Raw genomic sequence first — 17,883 nt, forward strand, 5'->3', positions numbered from 1 at the left:
AGATGAAGATAAGGATGCTGGATTTTCTTTACTTTTTTTTTCACTTTGAGGGAAAATTGAACACACACGAACAAAAAGATGCTTCCAAACCTGGAGAGCCTAAACAAAGGGAGTGGGACGTGTTTTCTCGTGGTTTCTGAGGGAGTTCCGCCTTCAGACGCGGTTTCAACTCGTCCCATTTAAGGTGATTAAACGGAATGGTCCTCCGCTCAACACTGCTCCCCGGAATGCCGCTCTGATTCTGTTGGAGAAATTAATAAGGAAGGCGATGAGACGAATGCGCACGCCGTGCAAACGCACGCAGACATCATTTTATCCCTTTAGGACACCGTAAACACTCGTGTACTACGAGGACCGTTCAGCCTCTCGCAAATAATTTATGAAGTAGATCACAACGCCGTAATGAAATGTCGGTTAACTTCTTTGCTTCGGCGTCTGTTTTAATTACATGAAACGCGCACATCAAACATGCCGGTTTAAATCCAACAAAGTCACTGTTGTAATTTCCATGCAGTGATGCTCATGAAGTTGGATGAGCACCGAGGGAATTCTTTTATTTTTCTTCTTTGGTCACGGCGCAGCTTAATTAGGGAGAGTGAAGGTGTTCGTAGAGAAAGTAGGGCTGTGTGAGCAGACGGGGATTGTTGCTACACGCACTCGTACAGGGTGGATCTCTTTACCCAGGAGGCTGCAGAGCAGGGAGGAGGGGCCACTTGGATGCTTTAATGACCCCTCTGGGCCACCGTACACAAACCCAGTGGATCATGGAACATACCAGCTGGGCCGTGTGGATCCTCCAGAGGGAAAACTGTACTCATATGTGTTATTATTGTATATTTTGTTACATATCGTCAATAAATGTTTTTTTGAACACAAATTTGGTTATTTGACAGGTAGCAAATTTTACTGAACCTTTGTCATCTCGTTTCAGATTTAAAGACAAAATGATAAGTTGACTAATTTCTGATTTAACAGGCAAATTGTCATCTCCAATGGGCTCATCCATTTGGACGGGCCCAAAGGAACAGGAAAAAGGTTGTATCATTGCAGACATCAGCAGAAATCCTTTTAATTAAGAAAAAAACTAACATTAGGAGTTAACCTAATACATCTATAATCATAATTTCATAAATATACTGCCATTTTGTTAGTTTTTGTTTTGTTTTGCTCAAATGAGCTGTATCTGATAGAAACTAAAGCTGCACTACCCAAGATGGCCAGCAGATGGAGCACTTTCAGTGTTGAACACGAGGATCTGAAATCCTAGACTCTGCTGTTCAAGGCTCAATCCTACCAACTGCAAATGTCAAAGATGACATGCAGGTGATATTTTGTCAGAATATGCCTGTAAGAAGCATCATAAATAATAATAGCTATAATTGTTTTATTGTTCTTGATGAAAATTACCGCTTGCTTCTCAGTCTTCTAATTTGCCTAAAACATTTTTGAGGGGCTGGTTTCCTTCTGAACACAGCAGCTCTGCCCTGCGATGAATTATGCATCACAGTCTTTCAAGTTCACTACCTGAGCTTGATACCCAGTTTCCAAATTCTCTTCTGCTCTGTCAGTTTTTGCTTTTCCACTTTTGTCTGTGTGCCCCTGAATGCCATCCTAGCCTACCCCCTTAAAGCACAAGCGGATGTTTTGCTGGTTCCTGAGATGTCAGCGGGTCCCCTGGAGTCACTGACTGTACAGCTGTGGCTACGAGGTCATCTGGTGGCTCCGCATGTGAACACTTCAGTTCATTAGAATATTATTAAAGAGGGAGTTGGGTAGATGTCAGGATGCTTGACAATAATGACAAACCTAAATGTTGCAACAGTTTGATTACTGAAGTAGAATGAGGCGTGTGGCATTTTTATGCAAAATCTTTCCAATTCATTTTATATTGGGATTTTGTCTGCAATTCTATATGTATCTCAGATTTTAGACCACTGTATAAACAGGATATAATCATTTTATGTAATCAGGTTTCTGTTATCAGAGGTTGAGGATGCTAACTGAATTTGTCGTTACAGTTAACACAAGTGATATTTGATTTGTACCTGTTGTAAATAGCGCTTTGAACGACCTCAGTTGGATGAAATAGTTTAATTCTGACCTGACTGACAAACTAATGGCTGAGACGAAATTGGTGCTCCATCTAAAAAAAACTCCAATCTCCACAACATCTTAGTAGTTTTTATACAAACATTATTAAACATTATTTTTAAAGTCCTAATATCGCCATCCATTTCACATTATACTATTATTTTAGCAATAAATATTGTGACATCCGTGCAGGAAGTGCCCCATGCTGCGCCGGACGTGCTCAGCTAGCAGCTGCCGCTATTTCAGTGTCATAAGAACTGATAAAAAAAATATATTCATAAAGTAATAAACAAAATCTGTACAATATTTTTCTTGTATTGATGGTTTATGAGTCCTCTAAATTAAAACTTGTAAGCAAAACTCGTGAACAGCTGCCTTGATTCTTATTCTTCAAGCTCCTATGTGGTTTTCAGTGGGTTCGGCCAAGTGCTTTGTTTACATTGAGTGCGTACCTGCATTTCAGAATTGCATGCTAGAGTGTTTGTGACCCTTGCTAGCAAATTGAGTCAGAATGAGCACAGGCTGAAGTGCAAAATAAGTGTAATTGAGACTTTGTTTATGGAGACAGTTTATGAAGTGAGGTAACTGTCAAAAAGGTGTGTGCGTAATTCAAACATTCGGATTCGTATGTCAATAAAATTCTTGAACACAAAACTTGACTGTCATGTCCGTGAGTTTGAGAAATTGTGCGGATTAGGATTGTTTTTATGTGAGTATGAATCTAAAAGCTGTGAGTCCAAAGTCTTGTGACTACAACTCTAATTTCTACGACTACAAACTCTCCCTTTCTCTGTGGATACGAGTTGAAAAGTGTTGAAATGATGTCACAGGGCGGAGTAATCGATCCGTGATTACACCAAACACAGCATGCACCAAATAATTTATATATATATATATATATATATATATATATATATATATATATATATATATTGCAAAAAAGAAGTATGAGTCTACAGATTATTTTAAGATAAAAAAAAACAAAGTTAGGAAAAAGAACATATGGAACATTACATGAAAATAGTTTGATCCACACTCCATATCAGTAGGTGGCGGTAATGCACACCTTCCGTTGTTTTGCCAACCGCCATAAAACCACAGAAGAAGAAAAAATTCAAAGATGGCTGAAAACACCCGAGTGGTTTCTTTAATATTCAGAATTACCAAAAAATATAGTATTTTTTTATTTTTAATGTAAAATTTCAACAAAAAGACATTTTATGGCTATATTTTCACTGATGTTGGCTTCAAAACAGGTTTCAGTTCAGCTTTAAATCAAAGTGTTCTCACAGCTGTCTTCAGAAATAACTTTTATCATTTCTTTTGAAACTGACCATGTCTCTATGCCGAGTGCCGTAGTGCCAGGAAATCCCTTTGTATAACACTTGGCGTCATTGTGAAGCTTTACTTTTCCCCTTTTTAAAATATAGGACTCGATATCCCGATGACGTCCTTCTAGACCGAATAAAAACGTTTTTTTTAAACCAACACTCTCGTAACCAAAACTTGTTGTGAGACCAGCTGATAAACTGCCAAACTTTACCAAACTATGTATCATTTTGTGTCTTTTAAAATGGAGAAAATAGAAAATAACAATAACTCAACGTTGAAAAGTTTCTCATTTTGCCAGCTTAAGTCTCATTTGATTGTTAAAGTTTATAGTTTGCAATGATTTCCTGTAAGATCTGCTCAGCTGATAGCTAATCAGTCCAGTCTGAATCAGTTTCTGTTTCTCCAAATAGTGCTTGTTCAAAGATCTATCCACAGCAGGTAAGATATTAACTGTTCATAATGTTTCCACCGAACCCCACTTCAGAGGAGTTTAAACACGGTTTGTGATTACGCTGTAGACACACTCAGATTTAAAAAAGGTTTTATTTTCTGCAGTCAGGTGAGCAACGTGACTGCAGTAATTTAACCTGGATTTGGTTAATGTTCCACTGGAGTTAAGGACGGTAAATATAGAGCAGTGTGCTGTGGAGGCTGGCTGTTCGCGCTCCACCAGGGAGGAAAAAAACAACAAAAAAGTTGGCACTTGTTGACGTATTTCAAATAGTTCCTGTTTTGGTATGTGACGCCTGCTGAAGGCTGCTCACACAGCGAGTTTTAACCCGTGACTTGTTGTAGTTGTTGTTGTTTTGCGACACTTTGAGCCTTTTGTTGTTGGCTAACCCTGCTGAGCTTCGCAGCCTGAGCCGACAATGGACTTCATATTTTCTATCACCGGCAGCGGCGCGAGAACTGTCAGAGAGGCGATTTCTCACAGCCTATGGGCCGGACCTGGACAGGAGTCCGTCCAGGTCCAGCAGCACGTCCCTGGGACGAGCCAGGACCGACACCACCCCCCGCACTACAGGGCAGGTCGGTTCAACATGCAGCTAAACTGAGTTGACAGTTTGGGAGGGGGGGAATGCACCAAACTTTTCCAGGTCTGCGCTGCGAAGCGAAGCGCAGAACTTCCTTTAAAAATCGTCCTATTTAAGGTTTTTCTGCACCGGCGGCCGTTTTCCCACCTTGTTAGAAGCTATTTGTGACTCTGACTAAACTTTGAATGTTTCTCGTACATTTCGGCGATGTTCTGGTTCTTGTGTGCGCTTGACTTCACACAGAAGCTGTGATTGTGTGTGCCTAATACAATTGAAAAACGCAGCAGTTTAACTTTGTCTCGTTTTTCCATTAAAAATGCCTTACATTTTAAAGCATTGTAGATGTGTACGTAATGTTTAGTTGTTGTTCTTACATTTGTAGATGTTGTAATACTTGACTGTCTGCTTTGCAGTAATTAAATGACTCTTCAGCTGACTGTCAGTTCAATTACTGCTGTTTAATTGAGCTCCTTCATTGCATTTAAGTTATTATAGGATGATCACTGCCAAATAGCTATGAAGGAAAACTAATATAAAAAGGTTTTACTCAGTTAAAACTCGGATTCAGTCATTTTCACCACTAGGACAGATTGCATCAGACCAGGTATAATTGAGACTTTTAGTTTTTGTCATGACCACACCAAAACTAAATACAATCAAAGGCCTTGCCTAAAGCATGGGTCTGCAGCCTTTACAGCTGAAAGAGACATTTTGACCATCTCCTACTGAATATAATGCATGCAGAGCCACAAAATCAATGTGACCCTTAAGATTAAATGATTTAGTTTTAACCTATTTTGTTTTATGCAAGAAAGTCCCACTCTTGTTTAGAACTGTGCAGAGCTGTTTCTGTTCTTCCCACATTAGTGGAAAATTACAAAAATAAAGGGATAAATAAAGCATTAATTTTTCCAGTGGATATTATTATATTTATAATATGTCTCCTAATCTTCGTTAAAAGTTTAGTTCACAAAGACAGCCCAGTGTCACTCTGTTAGTCATTCTGCAGCATGTGTAACAAACATTCGGGCAGGAATACTGCTAAAACTACCCTTCTGATTGTCAATTTAAAATGGAAACATCACTCAGGTTTATGTTATCATCCGTCAGAGTTAAAAGAAGACACTTCAGAGAGGCTCTGGACCTGCCGCCCTTCATACCAGAGTTTTAAATTAAAATCATCTGAGAGTTATAGGTATTTCGGTCCTTGAAACAAACATTATGCACGATATCTTGCATGATCTGGAAGTGGTTAGAGTGTGAGTTGTGAACAACTGTCAGCTATTGCCGCTCCTAAATTTTAGCTCGGTGTTTGTAAAAGTCACTGACTTGTACCTGTTTTTATGTAGACGAAGGTCAGTTAGCTGTGGCGGCTAAGACTCCAGAAGTTCATCAGCTGTGGATCTGTATGGTTCATTAAGATCCATCCAGTGGTTCAGGAGCGTTTTTGTCGTCAAACAATGTTGACGCCATCAACATCATAAGCAGAGATGTTGTTTAGATGTGCTCATCTATTATGACTCCAAATTTTAGCTCAGTGTCTGTAAAATTAGCTGAGTTGCTTATCAGGTGTAGCTGTACATCCAGCGATTACTTCCTGAAAGTTTCTTTTAAATCCATCCAGTGGTTCATGAGATATTTAGCTAACAAACAGGGTTAATTACATCAGTTTATAGCAATGTTTGAAAGACAGAGTGTAAGTTGGGGAGTGTCTGTGGAACGTACACAATCCTACAATCTCTCCTCTTTGGCAGTCGTCACCACATTCTAACCCTTTGTGGTCTTTTATCGTCCTATCAGCCACCCCTCACATAAAAGCTGATGTTGCACTCTCCGTGAAACGGATTTCCTGCACTGTGATGTCGTCATGCATAAAGACCATGTGCTTCCTTTGCTGCTCTTCTGCCCTCAAAGCTAAACCGATGATAACTCGGGGGGAGCAGCCAGGTCCAAGTCCTAGGTGGTCTGACTCGTTCTCTCCTCGTTGGTTCTGAGGATGCACCGCATGTAACGAGTCAAGCATTTCAAGCATTTCACATCAGCACAGAGTTCACACCTAAACCAGCCAGCCTTGCCAGTGAACAAGTACGCGCTCGAGGCCTCTCGCGCCAGGGACAGCAGCTCCATGTCAACGAGGTCTGGATTTGTTTTTCCGCGGCGCTTCTTCACTCCTGCTTTCCGGCGATATCCCTCTTGACTTTTAATCTGCAGAATGTAGCGTTATTGAAATAAAAGGCAGGAAAAAGGGGCTGGAACTTTTCGGCGTTATTAGTTGGTCGCGCTTAAGGCTCAAAACGCTGTGATGGGAGGTGAAGCGCAGGGGTATATTCGGCTCAACCCGAGTCAATGAGCTCCGGGGGGGCTCACGGTGGGCAGGTTAGTTGTTCGATCTAATTAGGACGAAGATTAATCAGATGCAAGCTCCGCTGCTCTTGATGGCAGCCGGGTTCATTAACAGTCCCTGCGCCTTCTGCTTTCTTTCTAGCGGCAGAGTGAGCCACAGGCAGTCTGGGACTGTAGGCCACTAGATCTGTGGTCAGGTAGTGAACATGGGAAGATGACATCATAGCCTAGTTTGTACGGAGGTAATTGAAGACCCAGCCTTCCCTAAAGGAATGTGTATCATTTTAAACTACAATCATCTTACGTTGTAGCCGTATTGGTCATACCTTGAAAATGATGTGTGAGGTACCACATCAGGTTTCAACTGACTGAGGTCTAGCCCTTTTTTTTTTTTTTGTATGTGTTTTTAAGGTCATCTTAAATTGTGCTGACTCCAAAAGTTAATCCGTTGTCCACGAACAAAAACATTGTCACCTTCCCTCGCCTTACAGCGGCGGGCGATAATAAACGAACCATTCGGGGCACCTAATATAAACGAGATGGCGCTTCAGCTTAATGAGGGTTTAGAATATTGTACATTTTGTGTTTTTAATGAAGGAAAAAAAAAAGGGGCAAAAATGATCAAAATTTCTGAAAGGGAGCTTTTTAAATCCCCTTGCAATTTCACAGTTGGACAGCTTTAAGCTTTTGCAGAATTATTAATGAAGCGTGCCAAATCCTGGGATCACAGGCCCGGTCCGTGGAAGCAGGGACCTGGTATATCGGGACCTGAGAGGAGACGCAAGTGCCGGGTGCACATTTGCTTTCACCTGCAGCTGCAGTGACGCAGTCGCACGCGGAAGGAAAAGCCGTTTTGCATTATCTCGACTCGGATGAAAAGCCGTGGCAGAAGCCCTGTAAATACAGGGATGTGCCACACCTGCAGGCGCTGAAACCCAAGTGACACCAGCGTGCCGCTGCTCATCAGGCCCAACACTCAGCTGGAAATCCAGAGAGGAAAAATAGGATCCAGGAGTGTGAAGGACATGCTTGACTTCTTCTAATTTGGTTAGGTTTCAGACATACGGAGCACTGTTTTACTTTTTTGATCACATTTCCCATCACTGTAGGTGGCAGAAAGATACCTAGAATATATATATTTACATATATATGTGTATCTTAAAAAAATGCAAAGACATTGTTCTGTTTGTTTTTTTATATTCAGCTTATTGGGAAATGATACAGCTGGTGTGGTTCGAATAGAAAACTGCAGAAAAGGCAGGCGAAAGCTCGACAGGGAGGTAGAGTTATGTGTGTATACCAGGGGTAGGCAATCTTGGTCCTCGAGGGCCACCATCCTGCATGTTTTACTTGTTTCTCTGCTCCAACACACCTGATTTGAATCAATGGGTGATTAACAGGCTTCTGCAGAACATGAAGAGGTGATTTAACCTTTGAATCAGGTGTGTTGGAGCAGAGAAACAAGGAAAACATGCAGGATGGTGGCCCTCGAGGACCAGGGTTGCCCACCCCTTGTGCATACATTTATGAAAGTTTTACATTACCTGCGTTTATCTTAGTATAAGTAAAGGTTTTTGTAAGTTTTTTTCCCCATACTACTATTAAACAGAGCAGCCAGAGCTAACTTGTTTGGCTCCATTTGTCCCAGATGTCCAGCAGTTATCAAAATCATTCCTGGATTTATATTCCTTTTTATGAATTGTCTCAAATCTATTATCTGTTCCACTGGATTCTAACTCAGCAGAAAATGTGTCTCATTAAATGGCGTCAGGCTGGGGTAGGAGGAGTGAATTTGTTCTCGTTAATCATTATCGATATAAGACTTTTGCCTCTGTGCGCATCTGTCTGTTGGCAAAAATATCTCATGAAACGCTGAACAAATTAAATGAGAACTTGCAGAAAACAGTCCCTGGATATACGTCTACAACTGATTACCTTTTGCAGTCAGTGCAATTCAATATGGCTGCCACAGCCTACTGACTTTAACAACACAAAAGTGGCTATGACTCAGTCAGATTTACAGAAACTGAGCTAAAATTTGGTGTGGTTGTAGTTCACACGGACCCTCAACACATATTTTGAGAACTAACAGATTGCACAAGATCTTTGCTGAAATTTTTGCCATTAACCATTTGGAGTCAACTCTGTCTGTCTGTTAGCAAAGTAACTCACAAACCACTGGACAAAGTTTGATAAATCTTTCAGGAAATATTCATTGGATGTACCTCTACAGTTGATAAACATTTGAAGTCAACCTTATTCATGTAGCAGCCACGGCCTAATTGACTTTAAAAAACACAAAATTAGCTGTAGTTAAGTCAGTTCTTCAGATATTAGTGTAACATTTGGTGAGGAAGTGGCTGAGAGTCATTCACAGCACATCCTCAAAGTGCTCCTCATTGCACAAGATCTGCTTAAAACTTTAGCAATCACTGTTGGTGTCAGTCTGTTGTCTGTTAGCAAAATAACTCATGAACCACTGGACAAAGTTTATTAAAACTTTCAGGAAATGATCATTGGACAAACTTCTACTACTGATTAACATGTGGGATTAACCCAATTTAATATGGCAGCATAGCAGGTTAATTTATGGAACACAGAAATAGCTATAATTTAGTTAATTTTACAGCCATTGAGCTGGAGTTCAGTCTTTCACTGACATCTGGTGATATTGCATGAGACTGGAATATTTTCAAGGTTTGACCACAAATGTTGTTTCTCAACAGAAGAGGATTTCAGATTAAAAGCGATATGCATTCCTTCAAGGAATGTTAAGCCTTTCGTTTTTGTCAGGTATTCGTTCAGAGATGAGCTCCCAGCTTGTTTTGTTGGAGTTTGCCCTCAAAGCTCCGCTGGTTGACTGAAACGCGAGCGGCCTGAATATCCCAGTGATGGCTCGTGCTCCGGCGCTGTACATTAATAACATATGATTCAGCGGCGCCACGGGCAAGGGAGCGGGTTTGCCCGACACCGAGCTCCTCGACGTTTTCTCCGGCCCCGGAAGGAGCGCGCTGATTCGTCGCTGTTCACATTCGCCCCAAGGATAACACGGACCCCGCTGCAATTATCGGGATGATTCAGAAAGCGCAATCTGCTTGATGTTCTCGCCGCTGCAATGGATGATGTTAATCACATTCGTCTCCAAAAAGCAGTTAGCGTTAGTATGTCACTTGCTGGGATCTTTTCCGGCTCGGTCAGGGGAGTGTCAGTCCCAGCTGGATCTGTTTAAAATAAATAAATAAATAATGCAATGCACCACCTGTTCTCGTCTTGGAGAACCGTGTCCAGAGTGTGAACTCATGAGGACTTTTTTTTTTCTTCCCTAAGCGGGCCTGTGCTGCAGGAGTCGGCTGACGCAGCATCTTTCAAAGTAATGGCAGCTTGTTTTACTGACAGCCATCCCAAATGAAAATGACTAGAAAGGAGGTCAAATTAGATACGAAGAGCGAGTTGAAGCGCAGCTGCAGTAACCTGAATCTGTACTGTATGATAAAAGACGAGAACTGTCGGGCCTAGAAGATCTGTTAATGCAGTGAAAGGCCGGAAAGGTTTGATGTTAGCAAGATCAATAACATCGTACACGTTCTGCCATAATTGCCAGTCTTCAGGTACTTCAAAAGCAGATTTTTTTTTTGTCTAAGAGGCCACATAACATGCACAAATGCAAAGTTCAGCTGACTTTGAAGGTAATTAAGGCTTGTTTTGAATGACTCAACGACTTCTTGCATCCTCACTCCAGCTGAAAAGAGCACCCCATCCTGATAAACATCTAGGTAGTAATTTTCCTTCCGTTTGGAATCACCCAAAAATCAAAACCACTGCCTGCTGAAAGCCCCGGAATGAATTTTTCGCTGGAGACTTCTTTAGAAAGTTTGACTTTTAGTTTACCTCTCGCCGAGTTCCAGCCTGAAGTTTAGGTTGTTCTCATCTATAAAATCACCCGGTGATGATGTTTCTCGCGGTGGAGGAAAACAAAGTCACTTGCAAAATGTAGCGTCTGTAAAACGCCGCTGATGTGGGGCTGAAACTAAGGCTAACAAAGCTGGAAGTAGTCTGAGACACTCGGAGAAGCGTGATCCTTGTCAGCTGATTGCACTTTGAGTCCAGTGGGCACAAGAAGCAGGTGCTCATAAATCTGTTCTGCTTTTAAATGGCTCAAGTGGAGAAATGGCCTGACCTCTCACTCTGTGTGAGTAGTTGGGTTTTTTTTTTTTAATGAACTATTAGCTCTGCTGGCTCACAGTCTGCAGGGTGGTTTTCAGGTTTTAGAATGAAATTTCCACAAATGTTTTCCCCATTTCAAATGGCACTTTGAATAAGTTTGTAAAACTAATGTCAGTTTTAATATTTAGTACGGAGAATCCCAAATAGCTGCTTGGTTTTAGCTGCGTTTCCTAAATGTAAAAAGCCCTGGAATGGATTTCTGCTTGGTTTCTGGTCGCAGTGGGTTCAGAGTTCTGGACGCTCCTTGCGTGGGTTGGTAACATGTGGTTCGAAACTGTGTCTAAGGAAAAGAGACCATGCAGTATATGCAGAGCTGGTTCTCATCTAAATCTCAGTTGAGCCTTAATGTGCTGTAAAGGAGAGGGGAGAAAAAAAAAAAGCAAGACAAGTTGTGATGCTATTGCTAAGCGACAGTTCGTCAAGTTGTCAAATCTCATTCCTCCTCCACGATACTTAGTCATGCAGATGGATTTGAAGAGACGCCGTTTCCATTTTTCCTCTCCATCTCGGCAGACTTGTCTCGCTAAATGGAATATAAGCTGTTGGTGCTGCTTCCTCTTTTACTGCTGTTACACTAAAGGAGCATTATAATACGCACTTTTGCCTTTTTTATATATATTTAATAACTCCTACTTCTGAACATCTGTAGCACTCTTCAATACATTGAAGCTCCAGATATAGTGTCCTCCATTATTGTTGATTGTGATGTAACGCGCATCAGTGGTGAGGCCGTGCAGACCGAGTGTTTGCACCACTGTGATTCCTCTGGTGATGCGAAAGCAAACATGTTGGTCCTTTACAACTGCTTCATAGTGAGACTAACCCTCCAAGACCCCCAAATAACTATTTAAACCTGTAAGTGACCTGTCTGAGGTGTTTCCACACAGAAAGTTTTTTATAAAACAGTCTTTTTGTTTGTTGTTTCTAAAAATATCCTCATAAACACAGCATTTCTAGAAATGTCTTCATCCACACAGATACACCAAAAACAACCCAAAATGCTGTCGTAACTCTGCCAGGTGTGTGAAGCGTAAACACAAGACGAATAGGACCTCGGGTTGTAGAGGTAAAACTATGACATCATTTTTTTTTTTTTCAGAAGGCTGTGTTTTGGTGATCTACATGAAAATGCAAGGGTAGCGTTTCAAGATTTTTTTTCACCTGTTTTGAAAAAATAAAATACAATTTTGGGGCTACTAAAACACGGTCTCTATGTTGACACATGGTTGAAACAATCAAAAACGCTTTTGCGTATTCACCGTTCCTGGTTCCTAAGTGTCCCGCCTTCTAGTTTCTACAAAATAAAAATCCTATATCTAGTAGCCACACAGCAATGCAAACTGCATCACTTTGTTGTGTTTAAAAGTCTTAAAAAATGGTGGCTTTACTAAAGGTTGATCGATTGAGTGCCGAAGGTGCGAGGTAATCGACCAAAGGTGGTCTCGGGTTCCTGCCTCAGAAAAATTTGAAATTTAGAACATCAGAAATGCATTTTCTTGGCATTTGGAACAAGGTCAGGAGGCTGTTGGAAGAGTCCGAAATCAGCAGGTTTTGAGAACAATTTGTCAGAATTTTTGGCTTTTTGGAAGAACTGGGAGAGTTTTCAGAAAATCAGATGGAGAATTCATTCAGCCAAAACCAGGAACTATCTCCCAAGGCAGTAAACCTGAAGGAAGTAATCTTATAAAATAGATTTGAATAAAAAATATATTTACTGGAGATTTGAAACAGACAGTCTTGGCGTTCTTTTGGTTGGTAGAATCCAACCGCTCTGTTCTCCGACATTCCTGCATCTGCCATCCACTGCCTGGAAAACGACGCTGTGTCACGCCCCCAACACTGACCAATCAGAATCCTCGGCAGACAAACGAGAGCTCCTGTCCAATCAGTGGTGGTGTTACAACAACGGCGCTTGCTTGCTCAAAGATGGCTGCGCCCATGGATTGACAAACATAATCACTTTTTATTGTGGATAAAATCGTTATGCAGATCTGGGGTAACATAGGGGTTCATCTAGGCAAGCATTTACAAAATATTTTTGGTCAGTCAATAATAATTAGCCAGCGAAAATGTGGCTGAATGAAGGTTTCATATGGTGATTTTCACTGTTGGCTACTTTTGAACCCCCTGGGACCAGTGAAATATGTACAGGCATGGCTGATTGGCATTTCTTTAGGTGGCAAATACTGTCAGAATTATCAGTCTATGTTTTTGTTTTCATTGTTAAATGTTTGACTAATAAATACAAAAGTTCTTCAGCAGTTTCCAACAAAAGTTGACAGCTTGCCGTAATAAGCTCTCGCAAAGTGGTCGTTTCCAAAATACAAGCACAAACAATACAGAGCAGGTTAGACATTTTTATGACTTTCTCTGCTCCTGCTATTCCCCACGTCATATTTATCAGTGTCCGCTGGTGACCAAAATGGTCATTTATCAGAAAAAGGTCGTATAACCTACTCTGAAGCATAAAACTGTAACAGTGGCGCTCGCTCAGTTCCCCGTCTGTTTTACAGCCCCTCTGGAGTGCGCCCCATATCTGCATTTGGTCAATAAGGCCAGGTAGCGGGATCAAATCCTGACTCAAGAACACAACGGTTTGCTTTTAGCTCAATAAATTGTGATAATGCAGAGTTAGTGTTTCTCATAGCTGAGGTAATCACTTCTGCTGCTATCGATTGGTGTTGTAACTTGAGAGGTGAGTAGGGCCACTGTGATGCTGCTGACGAGTACCAGTGTTCTGTAGAATGATGAACGCTGTCAGGTAAACCGTAAAAAACAACATTTTTTTTTACCATCTATTTTCTATCGCAAGTTTTCTTTTGAGACCATATTTGGCAGGGGGCAGAAACTACCCTCACTCATTTACTGCTCCTAACAGGTCACATTTACAAACATTACTGAATTATGTTTATTTTTATATAGAATTGTTCAAAAAGACCTTGTTTAAAGTGATATAAACCTTACTGTACAAACATAATTTAGATAGGAGGCGAAACGACACGCTAACTTTACTGGTAATATTTATTTAAAGCTGGTGTCTCCGCTCCAGCAGTGGGGTTGAAGAGCATTCTTCTTTGTTGGAATATTATGTGCGGTCTTGGCAAACAATACAGACGATACTGCCCCCACATGTTCCGATTAGCTACTGCAGTTACAAAAAACACATTTATATGGTTCATTGTGACTGGAGCCATCTAATAATAACTCTGTATACAATGTGTCCACAGCTTTTTTGTTTTTTCTTTGTCAATTAGTGGACTAGAATGACTAATCGTTGCAGCCAGGAGGTAGATTGTGATAGATTGAGTTGGGTACAGATTTATTGTAAGCAACACAGTTCATCATAGGCCATGCTCCTGCTCACCAATGCACTCTTACTGTTGACTTGGGGAAAAATATTGCTCAAAGTGCAATAACTCTAAAGCCAATGTTTGCAAGAGTCACAGTGTAATTAGTGGTTAAATGCTGACTGCTTTTAAGAGTGAGGAGAATTAAGGGCTGTACCCTGATGTTAAGTAAGACATTCTGGTTTAACTGCTGATCCTCTCTGTGTTGTTGAGTTTTTTCAAACAACACCGTATAGGAATATGATAATCATACTTACACATCACACCGATTATGGGCTGGCATTTCACACAAAATACTATTTAAAAAAAATCACCTAAAATTATGTATTGAATATTAACCCACCACCACAAAACCTGCACTCAATAAGACTGAGGGACAACCATTTAAATGCTTGACAGCACAAGTTTCTTTTGTCCGTTGCTCATACACGGCTCAAAAAGTGTCAGCACAACAAAATTATTGTGACTTTGCTAAAAAAAAAATTGCACACTGTTCTTAACAAAGGCAAATGAACCGGATTCAAACAGTAGAGAAATCCAAAACATTTCAGGAAAGGCAGCACTCCGAAAAAAACGCTGATATTTCCCTGAGTATTTATTATTAATCCCCCTGCAAAACTAATATCTATTGATGTTAACTTCACTATATGATGTGCTAATTATCAAATGTCTCTGTACTATAACACCAGACGAAGATGTTGACTATTGTAAGCATCACACTCTTTAAATATTATCCCTAAATATTACAGGTTTCATAATGAGCAGATCAGTGGGCTTCAAGTGGTGCCGCCTTGAGAATAAGAGCATCATTAAGTCGGGCTCTGTAATGTTTCGAGTGATTATGTAGCCTCTTTAAAAAAGCTTTCAAATGTTATATGTAAAAAAATAAGCATTTGTAAGAATTGTTTTGAAATTATTAGAATTTTTATTATATATAAAAATCAAGATTGATCAAAGTCTATTACACTGAATACTCAGTAGCGTTTGAAGAATCAAAGTGAGGTTTTCCATAAGTTGACACTGCCGGCGGCACGTTACACAGAACCAACGAGGAAAGCTACAGCAGAAAGTGTCTGCATAAGGAAAGACACTTTCAAAGTGACTGGATGAGTCCCCGTCTGTCACCGTAACGAGTTGACTTTATATAAGCTACGAGCTTTGACATTCACTGTGTAGAAGCCACTGTAAAATGTTGTCACTCCCTAAATCTGCATGTGCCGATAGCACAGAAGCTAACTAGTCCAAACCTTATTCCATAAATTTAGCTTTTTGATACTATGCTCAGTATACCAATGTATATCTATCCACCAATAACACCGACCTTTAATCCCCACCTTTAACCCAAGGTTCTGACTTTATATTGATTTGTTTGAACAATTCTCCGGAGCACAGAGACGATGAGTGTGCGTAAACTCTCTAAGAGTGAGTGAGTCAGAGAGCGGCGTTGCTGCCTGCTAATTAACCTCTATGATTGCAAAAATTCAGCGTCTATTCTAGCACAATAATTTTCTGCCCATAAACTCATCAGTTAATCAGTTAATTGCTTTTGCTGTGTACTTGTAAACATGTTGCTGGAACATTACATAGAGCCTTGTGCGGTGTCAGTTCATCGGGTTTTTGTCTTTTTAAACACAGCTCAGGCGTCTAAGTTGATGCACACATTTAGAAAATTGCTAACATACAGACAAAAGTACATATTTATTTGCTCATATATCGTTACAGTAATAGTGAAGCAGCCTGTGCTCATTCGGAACAATGACATTCCCACAAGCTGAACTTTTTTTATTTTTCTTACTAAAACCTTTTTTTTAGTCCTGCATGGAGTTCATCACTATGGAAACTGTCATGTACACTCTGAGAATTTTAAGGCAGCGGTGTGTTACCACTGACACACCTCGGTGCCGATAAGTGCCTGGGCTTTAGCGTTGAAAGTGTGGAAAGAAAATCATCTGCATCAATTACTCTTGGCAATTAGAACTCATTTCAACTGCTTTCACTGCCTTTCTTCTATGCCTCAGTCATCTTTGACCCATTGTATTGCCTCCACCCTAAAATGGTTTAGGTTCTGTGAAGGAGCTCACAGATATTCGGTGCAAGAGATTAAGTCAAAGTGAAGATTTTAAACAATCCTTTGACCTTTTTAAATGGACAACAGTTTTATAAAATGCCATTTTACTCACAAAGTGAGTCTTACAGTATTGAATTACAATTCAATTGAAATTAAATTTTTAAAACTGGAATGGATTTGATTGACTTGGACTGTATGTAAATGAATTGGGCTTAGAATCAGACTGTGTTTAATGGAATTGGATTATAATTGAATTGAATTGGACTTCATTTATTTGGTTTTAAGTTGGACCTTATTTACTTTTGTACAGTGGCCCGATTTGACTTGGGTTGTAAATTGGTGCTATACAGTCCATAAAGTGAATTGTTTGGTTCATGAGAACCACCTGGGATAAATGAGCATCTTTGGTATTAAAGTCACAAATATATAAAAAGTTAGGTTTTTCTGTTTTAAATCAGCCTTTATGCAAATATTGTAAAGAATAAAACAAAATAAAATAAAAATAAAAAATACTTTTGACCTTGACAATGGAAGTGATTTGTTATCATCACAACAACCCTTTCTGTAGTACAGGTGAGACTGGTTTATTTTCAGCAGGTGTCCTTCATGAGTGACCACTCACTTTTTGAAAAGTTCAATTTCGCTTTAAGACTCGGTGGGTCCAAATTGCCTTGTTAAAAATTTGGTCACAACATTAGAACAAATTTTGCTGCCAGCTACGAAGCAGCATTTGATCCTGGCATTTTAATTCACAGACTGGACTTCGTGGGCAGGACTAACATTGTCCTTGTCTATTTTTGGTGGTATCTCGGCGACAGACCTCGGTGGCATTTCATTGAGGATTCGGCCAATATTCTGCCCAAAGAAACACCAAAAAAAGGCAAAAAGAAAAGTCCTGTGGGGTTCCTCAGGGTTCCATGCTAGGCTCTCTGTTATTTTACATGAAACCCCTTGGTCCAGTAAATTGCACATTAAAAACGTCTTCACACCTGAATGCAAATGTCAGAATTTTTTAATAATACATTTGAAAACCCCTCATTTGAATTTGTCTCTCACAATTTTCTTCTTTTTATGTTTATAATAAGATTGACTTGATGCTATTTGGGCCCATGAAGTACTAAGTCATTTGTATTCCCTGGTTATTACTGTGCTAAAAAAAAACAGGAATTATTGTTTGATTCCTACTCTCACTTTTAAAACACCAATACTGTTTTTATGCAAATCTGTATTGTTGCTAGGATGAGATTCTGTCTATTAGTAGTGTTAAAATCTGAATTCCTGCACGTATGGAGTTAGATTTGTTTCACAATTATTCAATCAAAAAAAAAATCATGTCAAACAAAAAAAATTAGTATTCAATCAAAAAAATAATAATGTCAAACAAAAAAAACATCTTAAAACTTTTTAACCATAAAAATATTTTTTTACAAAACAAAAATTTATT

The 17,883-nt window shown here is 39.9% G+C and overlaps 1 protein-coding gene across 5 annotated transcripts in view; it reads left to right on the top strand.

Annotated features, from left to right (window-relative positions):
- Positions 1-17,883, top strand: part of oxr1a (oxidation resistance 1a) — a 210,160-nt gene that overhangs the window by 117,289 nt on the left and 74,988 nt on the right. Inside the window, exon 1 of one of the 5 annotated variants that reach the window (XM_017413198.3) lies at positions 4,087-4,452. The exons of the other annotated variants lie outside the window; for them this stretch is intronic. Coding sequence (XP_017268687.1) covers positions 4,293-4,452 — 160 coding nt within the window. The 5' untranslated portion in view covers positions 4,087-4,292. Of the gene's footprint in view, positions 1-4,086; positions 4,453-17,883 lie in introns of those variants that run through there. 5 annotated transcript variants of the gene reach the window in all.

Source organism: Kryptolebias marmoratus, linkage group LG16 (genome assembly GCF_001649575.2).
Source record: "Kryptolebias marmoratus isolate JLee-2015 linkage group LG16, ASM164957v2, whole genome shotgun sequence".
NCBI lineage: Eukaryota > Metazoa > Chordata > Actinopteri > Cyprinodontiformes > Rivulidae > Kryptolebias > Kryptolebias marmoratus.